General features: G+C 44.8%; 1 protein-coding gene across 1 annotated transcript in view; it reads right to left on the bottom strand.

Moving 5' to 3' along the window:
* The window catches only part of VAV3 (vav guanine nucleotide exchange factor 3), a 417,371-nt gene that overhangs the window by 301,519 nt on the left and 98,749 nt on the right, over nt 1-17,103 (bottom strand). The window contains exon 3 of the mRNA XM_045292020.1: nt 15,856-15,972. Coding sequence (XP_045147955.1) covers nt 15,856-15,972 — 117 coding nt within the window. The remainder of the gene's footprint in view (nt 1-15,855; nt 15,973-17,103) is intronic.

Here is a 17,103-nt window from a genome sequence, read left to right as displayed (position 1 = left end):
GGGGAGACCTCCTTGGTTACACAAGGAAGAGACCTTCAACCTCCACCCTAGCCCAGGGCTGATTTCTACAAGGTAGAGGTCAGACTTGTTTCCGTCCTCCAAAACCTCCTTTACCCTGTTTGGACTCATCAGACCCTCCCGAAGCATCTACTCCTCTGCTGGTTCCGGAATCCACTGAAGGGCCCCAGTGAACTGAGACAATGCCCACAAGACCAAGGTTGATTCCCATCAGATGGAAGTCAGACAGACTCCTCTCGCCCAGGTGTTTGTTTGTTTGTTTACAATCAATTAAGACACCAGCTGTTCAGTGCTCTCTACCTCTCTGCTGGGTTCAAGAATCCATTATGTTGGCCATGCAGAACTCACACCATACTTAAGATTATTAGCTTTACTAGGGAAGTCATAGGCTAAAAGCCATAATAAGGAACATGTCTTCAGTCAAGACAGCTTCTTGACTGTGCCCACAAGCAGCCTCTTGGCACAGAGGCTAGGACAAGTGTAACAAAACTCCTTAGCTATGCCGACAAATGTCTAGGGACATCCCATTCCACCAACAAACCTCTGCCCGAAGACTCTGCATGAGTCAGCACACAGGCAATCTAGCCTCCTTGTTCCGTGGGCTGGCTAGCCCACGGCACTATTTCATGCCAGTCTGTGGATTCCATTATCATTTCTCGTCCACTGGACTCTGCTATGCTTGCCACCACCTCTTGCCATCTCTGGTGTTATAGTGGGTCTCCTGAGTCTAGGAGGTTCTCAATGAAGGGGTGCTTAGTTTGAAGGTTGTGCTTCTTGATGGTAGTGAGGTTCACTCTTCTCCACTTCTGGGGTTGGCTCTCTTTAAGGCTAACAGAGTGCTGAAGCTAACCAATGCCCTCATTACGGGGGTCCATACACCTTATTGGTGGCATGGTACTATCCAATCCTCAGGGTTCCTTGCACCTTGTTTGCATTAGCAAGTTGTCCAATACTCTGGCTGGGTCACAATGGCCTTATTGGCATAGCCATACCCAATCGTTTTGGGTAAAATCACAACCCCATCACTAAAAGAACCACATTAAGTAATTGACTCCATTACTGAGTCCATGTTCAGTCTCAAAAGGAACCCTGACAACAGAAAGAAGTGCAGTTTCAGCCCTTCAACTCGGCTTCTATTTCTGGAAATAACATCCTTCCTAGTAACTATACCAAAAGCTTCACTGTCATGAAGTCAATTCTGACTCATTGTGGCCCTTAGAACAGAGTTAGAACTGTCCCCGTGGGTTTCTGACTCTGTAACTATTTTGGGGAGTAGAAAGTCTCCTCTTTCTCCCAACTGTACCAAAAGGGGGTGAAAAATCAAAATAAATGTTCATCACGGCTTCTCTATCATGTCGTGTTTTCGCCAGAGATACTGTCCAGCCAAATCTTTCTGACTCTCTGTTGTTCAAGAATTTTAAGAAAAGCCACTACTTTTGAAAATGGCCTGGCCTTGGGCGAAGAGAAAAAGCCTAAGCCTAGCTGTTCTCAAAGAGGATGGCACAGGTAAGAATTAGAAAATGCAAACATTTGCAAAGTGGAGTGTGTTGATGTTTAAAGTCTTCATCTGGATTAATATTTAACCACAAAGGACATTCTAGAATAAGAGAAGTTTTAGAGCTAAATAAGCCCATGAAGCTGATGAACAATCCCAATGAGTTTCATTGGAAGTCTCAGGACTACAATCTAGTTAAAACATGCTTAATAACACATTTGAACCTTTACGTAAGTAAGTGTGCATTTGTACCCGTGCCCTCCTTCCATAAGTTAGTGTCTCCGTCTTTGGTATGTCTAAGGGATTTGATTCTACTACCCAGTCTAAAGCAGCTTCCTTGATTTCTCCAAGGACATTCATTCCCGAGTGTAATTATCTCACTCTTCCTATGCTTGACTTGTTTGATTTGTTTCTGAAGCCTCAATTGCACCCTGAGGGTCAGGAGACATTGTCCAGCTCATGCACACTGATTAAGCAGCAGTTGGCAGGGAGCAGGCAATCGTTTGCAAGATGACAAATGGTGGATGAATTATTCAGGAGAGGCTAGCTGTGGCTGAACCTTACCCTGTGTCCACAGAGCACTGGATGTGTTACCGCCACGCAGAGAACCTCCGTCATTCTCCTCACCACCACACAGTCAACTCATCATCCTCATTACGTTCCCACCAGAACCCAGGACTCAGACACACTAGGGAACTTACTTTCCCCAAAACAGAAATCTGGTAGCAGAGTAGGGTGGACGGAGGGCAAAGGGGCAGGCTCTTTTGCTTTGCAAGTCATCTCAGGATGATGTGACCAAGAGTCCGTTTAATAAGTGAAGTGCCACTTCCTGTAGGACAGGGAAGGAGGACAAAGGTGACTATTCAAAGTCAAGTTCAGGGAATCCAACGCATCAGAAACCAGGCCCACACAGTGCTCTGGAGAGAGCACGGACTCTCAGATTTTAAGACTGAAAGGAGGGAGGCCTACATGATCAAGGGACCTAAGTCACGAAAGACAAGGGAGGTGAGAGAGGTTTGAAGGAAGGAGCCTTTGGGGTAAAGAAGATGATGATAATAACTAGCAGCCTACTGATTTATGAGAACATTAGTAATTTGGTGAAATTGGTGGAGGAAAGTAGGAGATGAGAAGTACGGCTAGAGGAGTAGGTGAAGGGGTCTTTGTGTGGGGTTTTCAAAGGCTTTGGATTTATTTTGCTGTAAGCAACTGTTTAAAAGCTACTAGTGACATAGTCAGATTTGCAAGCATGTAGTTTGCAGCAACATCAGCCTGAAGGCAGGGAGAACACTTACAAGACTATTGAAATCAGCCAGGTCAGGAAGGCCTTGACTAAGAAAAAAGCAATGAGGATTAAAGAGAGAAATGGAAATGCAAGACACCTGCAACTACAGCTCTTAGCCTGGGTAAGTGAATACCTTGACCCAAATAGGAGTGGGTTTGAAGAAGAAGAAGAAGAAGCAGATCAGTTTTGCATTTATGTTTGAAAGGACTGTGTGCTGCGTGAATAGCTACTGTATTCAAATGTGAGACATTAAGCATGGTTAGTTAAGGAGCCCTGGCGGCACAGTGTTTAGGCACCAAGACACAAACCGAAAGACCCATGTACGAATAAAGATGATGGCGCATCTGCTCCCCCAGACTCACAGCCTTGGGGAGCAGTTCTGCTCTGGCTGATCAAGTCACTAGAAGTCAGAGTCAACGCAATGATAATGGGTTTGGTCTCCCTGCAGGACTTTTCAGTGTTTGTCCTATACTAGATCCTGGGAAAGAGAATGAAAACCATCCTTGTTCAATTTAGTTTGAGAGTCAGTGTCTGCAGACTAACACAGGTTGCTAACAGAAAGTTCGGTGATTCTAACCTACTAAGTGCTTCATGGGAGAAAGAATGAGACAGTTTATCACTTTATAGATTTACAGCCTCAGAACCCCTAAAACTAGTTCTATTCTGTCCTACAGGGTTATTATGTGTCAGAATTGACTGGATAACAATGGATTGGTTTGTTTTAATATAATACAAGGGAGCTCAAAAAACTGAATTAAAAGCTAAAACAAACAAAAAACCTAACTCACTGTCATCAAGTGCATTCTGACTCACACAACCCTACAGGATGAAGAACTGCCTCCAGCAATTACAAGACCATGGAGGAATTCTTCCACGGGCCTTCTAAAGCCCCCTCTGCCTGTCCCATGTTCTATAAAGAAAGGGAAATGGAAGTTCAGAAGCAAACCCTCTGTCCCCGAGCTGAACCTGACGATGCATCTTTGAGGGAACAGACAGTCTCATCTTTCTGCACTGGGGCAGCTGGAGGGTTTTCGACTACTGACCTTGCAGCTAGCAGTCCCAGGATTACCAGAAAGCACCACAAGGACTCCTAATGAAACTGAGGTTTCTAAAAGAGGTAGTCTTCATCCTCAAACAAAATGGTGCAATGATTTAGGGGTGGGTTAACAGCCGTGCAGACATATACATTAGGAAAGGCCTTTCTCTGCTTGAGCAGGTCCAAAGAGCCCTTAGAACAAGCCTTCTGTGTTCAGGAAGGATTTGCATGAGTGTTCTCCCTTAGTTGTATGACTAATGGCACACGTCACCTATTCCTGGGGGTGCTGGTGCCACACTCAGAGGAGGCACACTTCTCACAGTACCTCGTGCTGGACTAAGCTTGTCCTCCGCCGAACATGTGCTGCTGCTGAAGGCACCTCCACAGCCTGCTGCTGCTAAAGAGATCAGGGGGCACATGTGCTGCTCTGAAGAAGGAAGTGGGGCACTTCTGAAAATCGAAACCAAGCCAGATGCCCTCGAGTTGATACCAACTCTTGGTGCCCTCTGTGCATCAGAGTAGAACTGCGCTGCACGGGTTTGCAGTGGCTTGTTTTTCAACGGTCGGTCACCCGTCCTTTCTTCTGAGACACTCCCAGGCGGACTCACAGCACCAACCCCACTTGCACCACCAAAACACCTCTGTAAAGGCCAACTACAGAGGCTGTAATCAAAGCTTCTGGGCAGGAACAATCAAAATATCAAGGCCACTAACCCTGAGGCAAGTTCAACTTACAGCCACCCCGCAGGACAGAGTAGCGCTGCCCTGGTGGGCTCCCAACACTGTAAATCTCTACAGTAGCAGAAAGCTTCTTTGTTCGCCCTTAAAGCTGTGGGTGTTTTAAAGCTGATCAGTGGTTAGTAGCCCAATGCATAGTCTACTATGCCCTTCAGGCTCCTGTTGGCAGAAAAGGTAACTCCGAATGGAATTACTGCAAAGCTGGGGAAGTTTGGCTTATGTCAACACAGGAGCTCCACGGGTGTGGGGGCTGGTGTGAGCTGATTGGGACTGAACAGGGTTGGAACTAGAAAGGGACAGCAGCAGCAGAGGGCAAGATCTGTCAAAGGAACCTAACCTAACGGGAGCAATTTAGTAATCCCCCACAGCAGGATATCACTTTGAGACAGAGCACCTTAGGATGCTTTCAAGCAAAACTGATGAGGGCCTATGGACTGTTTGTTGACTTTGAGCCCAGAGACTGCTGAATAATTTAGAGTCGGAAAGACGTGCCCGATTTCTATTAAGAGTGGACAGTCAAACAAGTAATTGTAACAAGAGAGAGAGAGAAGATATTTACATACCAAGAAGATTCATCCTGGTTCCACACATATCCATATCCCATTGTTTCTACTTATTGGTCAAACTGGATGCACTAACCAATAACAACCTTTCAGTCCCTGTGGCCACCTGCAACTGGGAAATGACTAGAAGCCTTTGCTGGGAAGGGATTTCTTGTGACCTGGAAAGCCAGGCAGAGTTCACAGGAGATACACAAGCTACACAGGTATCATGAAACCATTACAGGTTTTCGAGTCTTGTCCTGCCTGGATTCATAGGATGCTTTTGAGGCTGAGCCTCCAGTGCACACTGGGACTGGAAGCAGAGAGCTGGATGTAGGGAATGATGAGTCAGCCAGCCATAATAAGTGCCAAGGTGGCAGCCTCACATAACAGCAGTGGCTGGGTAGGAAGAGGTCCCTGTGTCCTCAGATATGTACAGACACACAAACCCCTTGTTACCAGGCCAGTCTGACACCAGCCACAGAGAACAGTGTCCACAGAGCTTTCAAGGCTGCCGCCCTTCAGAAACAAGTGAGCAGAGCCTTCTTCTCATGTGTCTCTGGGTAAATATGAATCATTCACCATTTACAGTTCCTATTTGAACTCTTATCCCAGGGACTCCTTAGGCATGCATTACAAACAACAACAACAAACAAACAAACCCACTGCCGCTGAATCGACTTCAACTCACAGGAACCTTGTAGGACAGGTTTCCAAGGCAGAGAATCTTAATGAACGCAAAGAGCAGCTGGAAGAGTCAAACTGGCAACCTTTGGGTTCGCAGTCAAGAGCTTTAACCACTGTGCCAGCAGGGCTCCTTACATATGCCACTGAGGTGTGAAGCAAGTCGTGTGATAAGCCCTTAGGAGTGGACGGAAGGTTGAGCTCACAAACTTGTGAAGGAGCCCACAGCACTTCTCTGGGGACACGCTCTGTGTGGTGGGGGTGGGGCAAAGTGTGGACATAAAATACTACAAGGGCTCACTGTGCGTCCCTGTGAGTCAGACCTAACAACAACAAAGCTCCTTAGCAGAGACACCAAAAGGCAACTGTGAGTTGCCACCAGAGAAACAATTTTGAAGGCGTTTTCTACGTGAAGCTGAGTCACCAGGTATCCCTCGGTTTCCTTATCAAGCTCAAGTGGATTTGTCGATGATAACGTACGTATGGTGCTGAAGACACCACCCCCGCTCCTTGACCATATAGCTGCTAATTTGGTTTATGTCCTGGGGAAAACAATTGATGGGGGGACACTTTTGCCTTCAGTGGGAGTTTTACTGCTGAGCTCGCAACTAAAACCACTGTGTATAAAGAGCAACTGAATGTTCTCCTTAACACAAAAAAAGTCAAGAAGAACCTAGGATAGTACATGTGCACATACACTGGTGTGTATGGTGAAACTTCCTTGTAAGTTTCAAGGAAGGGCCCAAGAGTCTTGGGTTTGACGCCACACTCAGCCGCAGCCCTTGGAGTGCTCTGCATCTGTATCTGAGGCGTAAAGGGCTTGCTTCGGGCGAGAGCCAGTGTGAACCCAACAGAGGGCCCTCCACAAAAATGCCTGCCGACCTACTTCTGAGAAACCATCTACAGAAAACGCCATGGAGCAGAGGTCTACTCGGATACGCAGAATCGATGCTATGGTCAACTAGCAAGATCTAAATGTATTCATTGAATCATATCAAATTGTATTAAGCAATAAAGCAGGCAATTTACATACATCATTCCTAACTTTCACATAGTACAAAGAAAAGAAGACACGCATTGTCATGGACAGTTCTATTAGTAACCCTGCAGGTGGAGATTGTGAGCCCTTTTGTGGGAGGAAACAGGTTAAGTGACAACTCCAAGGTCACACAGAACACTGCAGGGCTCTCTCACTTACTGGGTGCCCATATCAATGAATTCTCTAAGCCCCTCTTGGTGGCATTAAGCCAGTTCGGGGTGAACAAGAGTGGCTGTTCTCAACCTGTGGGTCGCGACCTCTTTGGGGAACGAATGACCCTTTCACAGGGATCGCCTAAGACCATCAGAAAACACATATTTCTGATGATCTTAGGAACCGAGACACCGCCCCTCTATACATCTCCAGGTAGTCCACCCACATGCAGATACGCCCACAGACCATACGAGTACCCGGAATGAAGACTGTTACTAATGCTACACCATGCTTCAAGACAAATATCCATTTATTTGTCATTAGAAATAAATATCTCGGGAGCGGGGAGGGAGGGGAAAAATGAGGACCTAATGCCGGGGGTTTAAGTGGAGAGAAAATGTTTTGAGAATGATGTACAAATGCGCTTTACACAATTGATGTGTGTATGGATTGTGATAAGAGTTGTATGAGCCCCTAATAAAATGATTTTTTAAAAAAGAAAGAAATATCTCGCAATATATAATTACATATTGTTTTGTGATTTATCACTATGCTTTAATTATGTTCAATTTGTAACAATGACAATACATCCTGCATATCAGATATTTACATTATAATTCATAACAGTAGCAAAATTACAGTTATGAAGTAGTAATGAAAATAATTTGATGGTTGGGGGGGTCACCCAAACATGAGGAACTATATTAAAGGGTTGCCGCATTAGGACGGTTGAGAACCACTGAGTTAGAGGCTTCTGGGATCTCTTTTACCCTGAGGGTTTAAGGTCACCCTCAAAACATTCTGCATGACAGAAATATGCAGACCGAGGCAGGAAGCTCAGGAGAACATGAACTCCATCCACAGAGACGTCAGGCCAGTTTTCCTGACCCAGGTGAAGAGGAACCAGCACGAGAAGGGTATCTGATGACTTTGAGGTACTCTTTCAAACTTGGAGGAGATCTATGATCACCCACAGCCAATGATAAGCTCTACAGAGTATTTGTCAAGAAGTTAAGAATGTGTTTCTGTTTAACGACTTGTCAAGTCAATTCCAATTCAGGCATTCCTTGTGCGTGCAGAGGAGAGCAACTCCGCAAGGTTTCCAAGGTTATTGCCAGGTGGACGCACATCTCCTGTCTTCGGAAGCAACTGAGGGTGGGTCCAAACTGTCGGCCTCTCCGGTGATAGTCAAGTGCTTAAGCATATGTGCTACCCGGGGACTCTCTGCTCTTCACTCAACAGAAGATGATTATGAGGAGTCCTCACGTCGTCTGGAACTTGGGTAGAAGAAGCAAGTTAACATAGTACAGCCTGAAATCATCTAAAAAAAGAATCAGGTAATCGCTTAGCTGTTCCTCCCTTTAGTTAGAAAGCTAGCTAAAACTGGCTTGAGGAAGAAAAAGCGGAGGGTGCACTGGTCCATGTTACTGAAAACCCCACTGATCTGCTTCGCTTTGAACACAGTACTACCACCAGAATCTCTTTCATTTCTGTTCCCTCTGAACTGGATCCATTTTGAAACTCCGTGCGGTACCCAGATGGCTATACCTCTTCCAAACCTCACCCAAACCTCACAGACTCATCCAAATGCCAGTTTATCAGATGGGGAATAGAGCTGCTCTAACAAATGTCTCCACACATCATATTGGCCCCAACTGAGTGGCCTGTCCCATTAATGAACCCGTCGCCACGGCCAAAGGGATAGAAGAACTCATGGGTTTCCAAACTTAATTGGCTCATCTCTTAAAAAAAAAAATTACTCACCACCCTCCTGGCAATGAAAAACTTTTGTACTAGAGCCCATAACCCAGGTGTCGGCTGCTGCTTTTGCAACCCCCCTTAGATGCTTGCAGCTCCCCGTAAGGGGCAGTCCTGCCCAGTTTGGGACATTCTGCTCTAATTGATCAAACCCATCAAAATATTACTTTTAGAACTGGGAGCAAGGTCAATTCCATCTAAGTGACATGACTGAAAATAACCAGGAAAGAACAATATGGCAAGTCAAAAACTGCCACTCCAAAGATACCTGTATCAAAGCCCCAGGTTCTGTGTACCTTTACTTGGGAAAGAGGGCTTTGCAGATGTAATTCAGCTGACCATCTGGGAATGAGGGTTGGGTCATCTTATAATTAAGGTCCTAAGTTATCTGGCTAGGTTCCAAATACAATGGCAAGTGTCCTCATCTGAGAGGCTGAGGCAGACGCGATGCAGTGGGAAGACAGTGATGCAGTCCTACCCCAAGGAAGAGCCGCCATCAGCAGAAGCTACGTGTGAGCACCAGCAGCAGCAGAGTCTCCCCCGGGGCTCTGGAGGGGGCACTGGCCAGGTGACACCAGAGTTTAGATGTCTTGCCACCAGAACGATTCGCCTATAAATTTCTGCGATTTTTTAGTTGCTGAGTTGGTGGTAATTTGTTATGGCAAACTCAGACACTAATGCAGGTGATGTCTTAAAGGAGACCCAAAGGCCACAGAAGGAGGGATGAAGGTGGCAGTGTTGAATAAAACAGTGTAGCACTTACCACATTAAAAAGAACACAGCACATTTCTCAATAGCACTCCTCCAAAATCATGGATTCTTGCACAAAATGTAGCCCCTAGGTTTACAATGAAATGTGAAGCTACCCAAGAGGCAAGCGAATTTTGGGAATAATGAGGGCAACAAATGTATAGATGTTTTTATACAATTGATCTATGTATTGTGATGAATTGTATGAGCCCCAATAAATTGATTAAAAAAAAATAAAAATTAAAAAAATCAAAACAAAAAAAAAGAAATGTGAAGCTCATCAAAAATAGCAATACTGATGGTGGCAATAGTAAAAATGGGTGATAGTTATTGATTGCTGACACTGGACCAAGACACTGTTAAGCACCGCACCTACATTATCTCATTTTAGCATCCAATCTCATTTTATGAGGGCAACTGTGGTTCAGAATTCTCACCTTTCATGCAAAATATTAGGATCTGAGTACCAACCAATGCACCTCACAGGCAGCCGCCACACATCTACCAGTGGAGGCCCCCAGGTCACTACAGTACTGAACACGAGCGAGTTAGCAACATTTCCTGACTAAGGCAGACCAGGAAGAAAGGCCGAATGCTCTCCTTCTAAAACTTGGTCAATGGAAACCCTATGACCCCCCCAAACTGATCACTGCAATGACATGGGAGGGCTTTGCTCCACGGGGCACGGGGTAGCTTGAATCCTGGGTTGACTCGAAAGCCACTAAAAACAATAAACTTGGTTTATAAATGAAGAAACTGAGTATCCCAGAGCAGATGCTAAGCAACTTGTTCAAGGTTAAGTAAGTAACATAACCAGAATTCAAATGAAAACCCAACTAAGAAACCATGTTCTCAACCTAAACACCACACCACCCTATCACTCCCAATAACTTCCTCATCTGCATTCCTGACTACCATGAAGCTGACATTCTGGATTTCTTTTGACAAGATGACAGAAGTCCACATGGCACAATGGATTCACACACTGGGCTGCTTGCTATCCAAGAAGCCAGTCGTTTGAAACCACCTGCCGCTTTGCAGGAGAAAGATGAGGCTTTCTATTTCTGTAAAGAGTGACAGTCTCACAAACCCACAGGGGCAGTCTCCCCCATGCCCCGTCGTGCCGGAACAGACTTGACAGCAGTGAGCTAGTGAACCCTACACGAAAGCACATTAAAGCCCACTCTGCGGCAACCACCATCTGCTAGAGCCACGTCTGGCCAGGGAAGTCAACTGAATTCAAGAAAAAATATCACTCACACGTAGAAGGTGCTTCACAATACTAAAGACAATGGCAGCGGAGTCTGTCAGTTGCTGTAAACAGACTGTACACCCACCCAACGCCCCAACTCAAAACCCAGGAGCTGGTTTCTGGCTCGCATTTGGCCAGCAGCCGCAGCCTGGTGGCTATGACAATGCAACTCACTCCATAGGGTCAATTCTGACTCACAGCAACCCTGCTGGGCAGGGCAGGCCTGCCCCCGTGAGTGTCTGAGACTCTAACTCCTTATGGAAGTAGAAAGCCCTATCTTTCTCCCTTGGAGTGGCTGATTTCTCTTGGAAATCCTTAAGAAAAATCCCATGTGCTTCTGCACTAAGAATGTGCCAAGACAGCTCTGTGGGGAAAGTATCTAAACACACACACAGAAACAGCTAATCATAAAAGGACAATCGGCATGGATCCATGTGCAAAGTCAATAGAGCATCACAGCTAATCATTTCTAATCTAATTCCAGGGGAAAGCAGTCTTCCTGGGTTGCTGTCTGTTGTGTAGCTATGTTGCTTTTTTTTTAATGCTTTTTTTTTTCATATTGTGAATTGGGTGATGAATTTTCACTGAAGAATTGATTTAATCTCATCCGTTACAATCCTCTGCACTATAACATCACTTATCCCCACTTCCTCTCTGTTTCCTGTTTCCATCCCTCCTCCTTTCTGAACCCTTCTGAACTTTGTCCTCAGGTAAATGCTGCCCTTTTGATCTCAGACAGTGGGTTATTTGAAGGAGTGAGTACCTCCCTATTGTTATTGTTCCCCTTATAAAACAGCTTTATTGTTCTGCTAAAAATTGAGCAGTGGGAGTGAGTTCATTTTCAGACCTGAAGGGTGCCTGAGGGGTAAAAGCTAACAAGATTCTACTTTTTTTTTAACTCGGATGTTAGGGCAGAAATAATCTTTTTAAGACAATAAAGTATATGATATCTTAAAAATACAGAAAAAATATAAACCCAATGCCATCTAGAAATACTAACAATTCTTGACAGGGTAACCACGTGAACCCCTGAAACTATTGCCCTGAGATAATCTGTAAATCTTAAACCCAAACTATCCCTAAACCCTTTAAAGCCAAACAATAGTTGTCTTGACTCAAAAACTCACTGCCATTGAGTCAAAGGCAGCTCATAGCGACCCACTAGGGCAGGCTGGAACTGCTCCCGGGGTTCCCAAGACTAAATCTTTATGGGAGTAGAATGCCCATCTTTCTTCTGTTACCATAACCAGTGAAGGAAAATGTCTGCCTTGAACATTTATGCTCTTTTTAAAACTACCTCTATGGTATTAAAGTGAAAAGGTAACTTGAAACATTAGGTAGTGACATTCAGTTTGATGATGCCAACTGAGAGCACAACTGGAGACCCTGTAGGACAAGGTGGAACTGCCCTGTGTGCCTCAGAGATGGCAATACCCATCTCATCTTGCTCCCATAGAGCAGCTGGAGATTTCAAAATGTTGAACTTGAGATTAGCACCGCAATACATAACTCACTAGACCATCAAGGCTGCTATAGATAAAGAGCTTAGAGGACAGGGTATTTGTGCTCATGGGGCAGAGACCCAGAAAAGGGGGGTAGAGATGGTTACACACTCAAAGAATGTCATCAATGCCCCTGAGCTGCACACGTAGAAATGATTGAATTAGAGTTATCTATACTCTGTATAAACAGCAAACACATATATATAATAATTTTAAAGGCAAGAGCAGAAGAACCAGGATCATGGCTCCTCTGAGCAAGGCCAGGCTGAGCTGTGTTAGACACAGACTGTACCCCGGTACAAACCTGTTTCAGGAACAGCGCTCACATAGCTAACCCCAGGCCTCCGCTAATTCCTACAGGTACCCAAGTTACTAACCCCACTCATCATACCTATAAGATTAAAAACCACACTAGACTTTTTGTTGACGTAGGAGTTTGAACTGAATAATTATACACTCTTAACACGTGGAAGCTCATTACTGTGGAGTCAATTCTGACACGCAGTGACCCAACAGGCGTCCTAGTGGTTCAGCGGTTAAAGCACAATTTGAAACCTCCAGATGCTTAGCAGGGGAAAGAGTTGACAGCTGGCTGCTACAAAGATTACAGCCTTGGGAATCGTGTGCTTTGCTAAGAGTCACAATCAGCTCCGTGGCAGAGGATTTGGGGTTTGGAACACTGCTGGCACAGTGGTCAGCATTCAGCTGTCAACAGAATGGTCAGCGGTTCCAAGCCGCCAGCTGTTCCCCAGGAGAAAATGAGCCCACCTGCTTCCATAATGATGACAGCTTTGGAAGCTCTACTAAAAGGTCAGACGTTCAGACCCAGAAGACACTCAGCAAGAGAGAGATGTGGGCACCTGCTTCTACAACGATTGACACAAAGTAGAGAGTTGAGACTAAGGAGGATGAAAGAAGATAACACGAGGGAAAAACAAAACAAAAAAGACAAGGAAGACTAGACTCAGTCATTGTCTCTGGTGTTTTTCTGGCCCACTATTTTGAAGGACTGGACACAGATCTGGTGTCTCCTTGATTCCTCTTTGTCCTCAAGGTTTCCCTTCGTGGTCAGAGAGAATATGCTACCATTTCCTTCATAGGGACCAGGTTTTCCCTCCCTTCTATATATTTTCATATCAAATCATCACTCTTTCGAACCTCAAGACCGTTAAATCATCGCCTGACAGAGATCAAAGGAATCTTAGAAAACATGTGCGTACAACTCCTTTCTACAGTCTTCTAAATTGGTAGTGGAACCACTGATGTCCGAGAAGGCTGGTAACTAATAGAAGATGACAATTTGAGTCCACATCAAGGCCAGACAGAGGTGCCACGTCTTCTGTCTTCATGGGCGGGCCAGCTTCACCACACAAGGGTGCTTCCAAAAGTTTGTGGAAAAATGCAATTGGAACATAATTCAATTTTTCCATCAACTTTCTAAAGCCTTCTCACAGTTAAGAGTTTATTATATGTCTGTTCATTCTTATTAGCAAGAAAGTTGATCCATTGCCTGCTTTTTATTTAGAAGAAAAATGTTACATCTTAGCATTCAAGCAGCATACCACTCAAATAGACTTTGTTAAGACAGGAGTATCTGAATTATAAAAGTCTAACATTTAATATCAGTTCATCATACGATGGTAGCTTGCACATTGCTGAAATGCTGGAAGCTACCTATGTCATTGGTATTTCAAAGACCAGCAGGATTGCTCAAGGTGAACAGGCTTCAGTGGAGTTTCCAGACGCTGAAGTAGCACACTGTTCCCTTCTGAGGAATTAACCACTGCGAACTTCATGAAGAGCACCGTAAAGACTACAGTGTGCCTGCCACACGCCATGGTATTTTCAATCATCTCATATGCATGTGAAACACTGGGCATTGGTTCAGGAAGATCAAAGGAGAATCCATGCATTTTAATTGTGGTGCTGATGCATTTTAATTGTGGTGCTGATGAAAAATATTGAAAGTACCATGGACTGCTAAAAAAAACAACGAATTAGATTTGGAAGAAGTACAGTCAAATTGCTCCTTGGAAATGATGATAGCAAGACTTCATCTCCTATACTTTCGACATGTTAGCAGAGAGACCAGTCCCTGGAAAAGGATGCCATGGTTGGGAAAACAGAAAGACAACAAACGGGCAGAAGGCCCTTAATAAGATGGACGGACACAGTGGCTGCAACAGCGGGCGCGAGCATACGGACAATTATGAGGCTGGCGCGGGACCGGGCACACAGGGTTCTTATTAGTTGGAAAAGACTCGGTGGCACCTAACCACAAATCTTTTCATTTTAAGAGCCATCTTCTCAACATACTTTGGGTCTTCCCTCTCCTGGATTGCATTTCAAAGTATCACCTGGCGGTGGTTGTGGGGTGCTCATGGCTGCAGTCACTGTGTCGGGCCATTTGCCCAGGGCCTTCCTCTCTGTCACTGCTTCTACTTCTCCAAGCACGAGGTCCCTCTCCAGGGCCTGGCCTCTCCTGACAGTCGGCCCAAGCACGTGAGACAAAGGTCAGCAGGGGCTGAAATGATGTCACTGAATTACCTGATACGTTCATGGTTACTTACAAGCAAAAAGGTTGAACCTTATGCCCAATCACGTCATCATACTACCATAACTTAGCATACACATGTGTTTGGTGCACACACAATTAGTCCCAGTAAATATCCAAATTATTTCAATGTGAAAAAAAAAAGCATGAAAGTCCAACCAACATCTGTTGAAACACAAGCAGTTATTCAATAATTTCAAACATTGCACCTTCTAAATTATCAAAATAGAAAAAGGAATGTTCTCAACTTCCAAAAATTAGGGCAACCCTGGTGGCAGAATAGATGATGAATGGGACTACTAACTGCAAGGTTAGCATCTTGAATCCCCTAGTTGCGCTGAGCAAGAAAGATGAGGCTATCTGCTCGTGTAAATATCTACACCCTTGGAAGGCCTAGAGAGCAGTTCTACTCTGTCATTTGAGATCACTATGGGTCAGAATTGACTCAGTGGTTATTTTCCCCCCAGATATAAAGACTGGAAAGAAAGAAAACAACTTATCCTCAGACATAAGTGCTCAAAAAACTATCTAAAGACTAGATAACAATGGGAGGGGAACTCTGAATAAAATTTCCCCATTATACAACTTTAAATAAAAAATAATTGCGATTCATTTTATGCAGTTGATGGTATTATTTGATTATATTGTTGTTTGTTTGTTTCATTTACTATTGTTGTTTTGTCTAAGCTACCTGCATATTAAATTTAACTCTGTTTCTGCATTGCAGATATTTAAGTCACTGACGTCACACGTCCTACTACACCTTTATGCCAAAAACCCGTTGCCTTCAGGCTAATTCTGGCTCTCATAGCGACCCTATGGAGGGTTTCCAAGACTGTAAATCTCTACGGACGCAGACCGTCTCAGCTTTCTGTTGAACCAACAGCCTTGTGGGGCCCAACATCTAAGCCACAGCACCGCCAAGTGCCTTCATAAGCAATAAACATGGACCACCGTTCTTTCCAATACAATATTTGAGTAATAACTATTAAAATAAATAATAACATTCAAATAAATGTTTGAGTATTATTCAAAACATAAAATGTAATTACCTTTCCAAAGTCACGAACATCAAACAGGTCAAATGCCTCAAAGAGCTCGCTTTTCCTCATTCCAAACGTCTCGCAACAGGCAGTGAGAAATGTCCTTATGTTCTTCAGACAGAGAAACTGAGGGATGGAGAAGAGCTATTAGTGTATACGGAGAGTCATTATGAATGCTACCTATACCCATCACACCCAGAGCAACTGTTAAAAGGTGGGGAAGAGTCCAGAGGTGTTTATGGTTCTTCCTGATTCTTCATTGAGTAGTTACTTATTGAACCCGTTAGCAGGCACCAGAGAGGCAAATCTCTGCTCCTGTGAAACTGCACTCACTCGAAGGAGAGAGAAACTAAACCACAGCCATGGAATAGTATGTTTTTGTTTGCTTGTTTCACTTGATGATAAACGCAATGAAGGAAAATTAAATGGGGAAGAGGGATCAGGAATGGAGGGAGAGCGGAGCTATTTCAAACACAGTTCATGACAACCTTGCTGAGAAGACTTGTGAAGAGAGACAGAGTCGGCCAGCTGAACTGTGGTAACAGGGTATTCCAGGCTGAAGTGCCAAGTATACCAAGGCTCTGAGACAGAAAGAAGCGTAACAATATGGCCCAGGAAAGGGTCCGTGAAACGAGCAGAATGAGCAACAAGGAGACGGGTAGGGGTGAGTTCAGCGTGGTAACCGGAAGAGAGGATGAGGGCCCTGCAGAGCGAGGTTTCCACTCTGAGATGGGAAGTCACTGGAGGCCCTGAACAACAGAGTGACACGATCTGACTTGATGGATCAAAAGGGTCTTCCAGGAAGGTAAGATAGGAGCCCATTGCAATAACCCAGGCAAGACGCACTGTAGGAAGTCAGCTTGGAATGTGCTAAGTTGGAAGTGCCCATTAGTCATCCAATGGGATGGAAGGCAGACAAGTGAACATACACATCCGGCGTCGGGGGACAAGTTTGTACTAGAAAGGTCCATGGGATCCTTGAGCAGCAAAAGGGGTGGGGTCCTGATAGTGCTCTAGTGTAGATGCTGCTTCCAACAGAAGAACGCCAGTCCATCCACAACCGCGGGAAGGCAGGCAGGCAGGCACCACTGCCAATTTATACACCTACAGTCAGATTTACTGCCAGTACCAAAAAGACTTGGATCAGCCTAAACAGAACAGGCTCACATTGGGAAAGTGAATTCATTCCTTTGGAAATATTAGCTGCTCTGGCATGCTCGCACACGCACACACAGACAGTGGACAACATATTACATA

The sequence above is a fragment of the Echinops telfairi genome, unplaced genomic scaffold, assembly GCF_000313985.2.
Source record: "Echinops telfairi isolate 266 unplaced genomic scaffold, ASM31398v2 ScPeMD7_443;HRSCAF=831, whole genome shotgun sequence".
NCBI classification, from domain to species: domain Eukaryota; kingdom Metazoa; phylum Chordata; class Mammalia; order Afrosoricida; family Tenrecidae; genus Echinops; species Echinops telfairi.
Note: the sequence above shows the minus strand (reverse complement) of the source record. Positions and strands in the feature narration are given on the sequence as shown.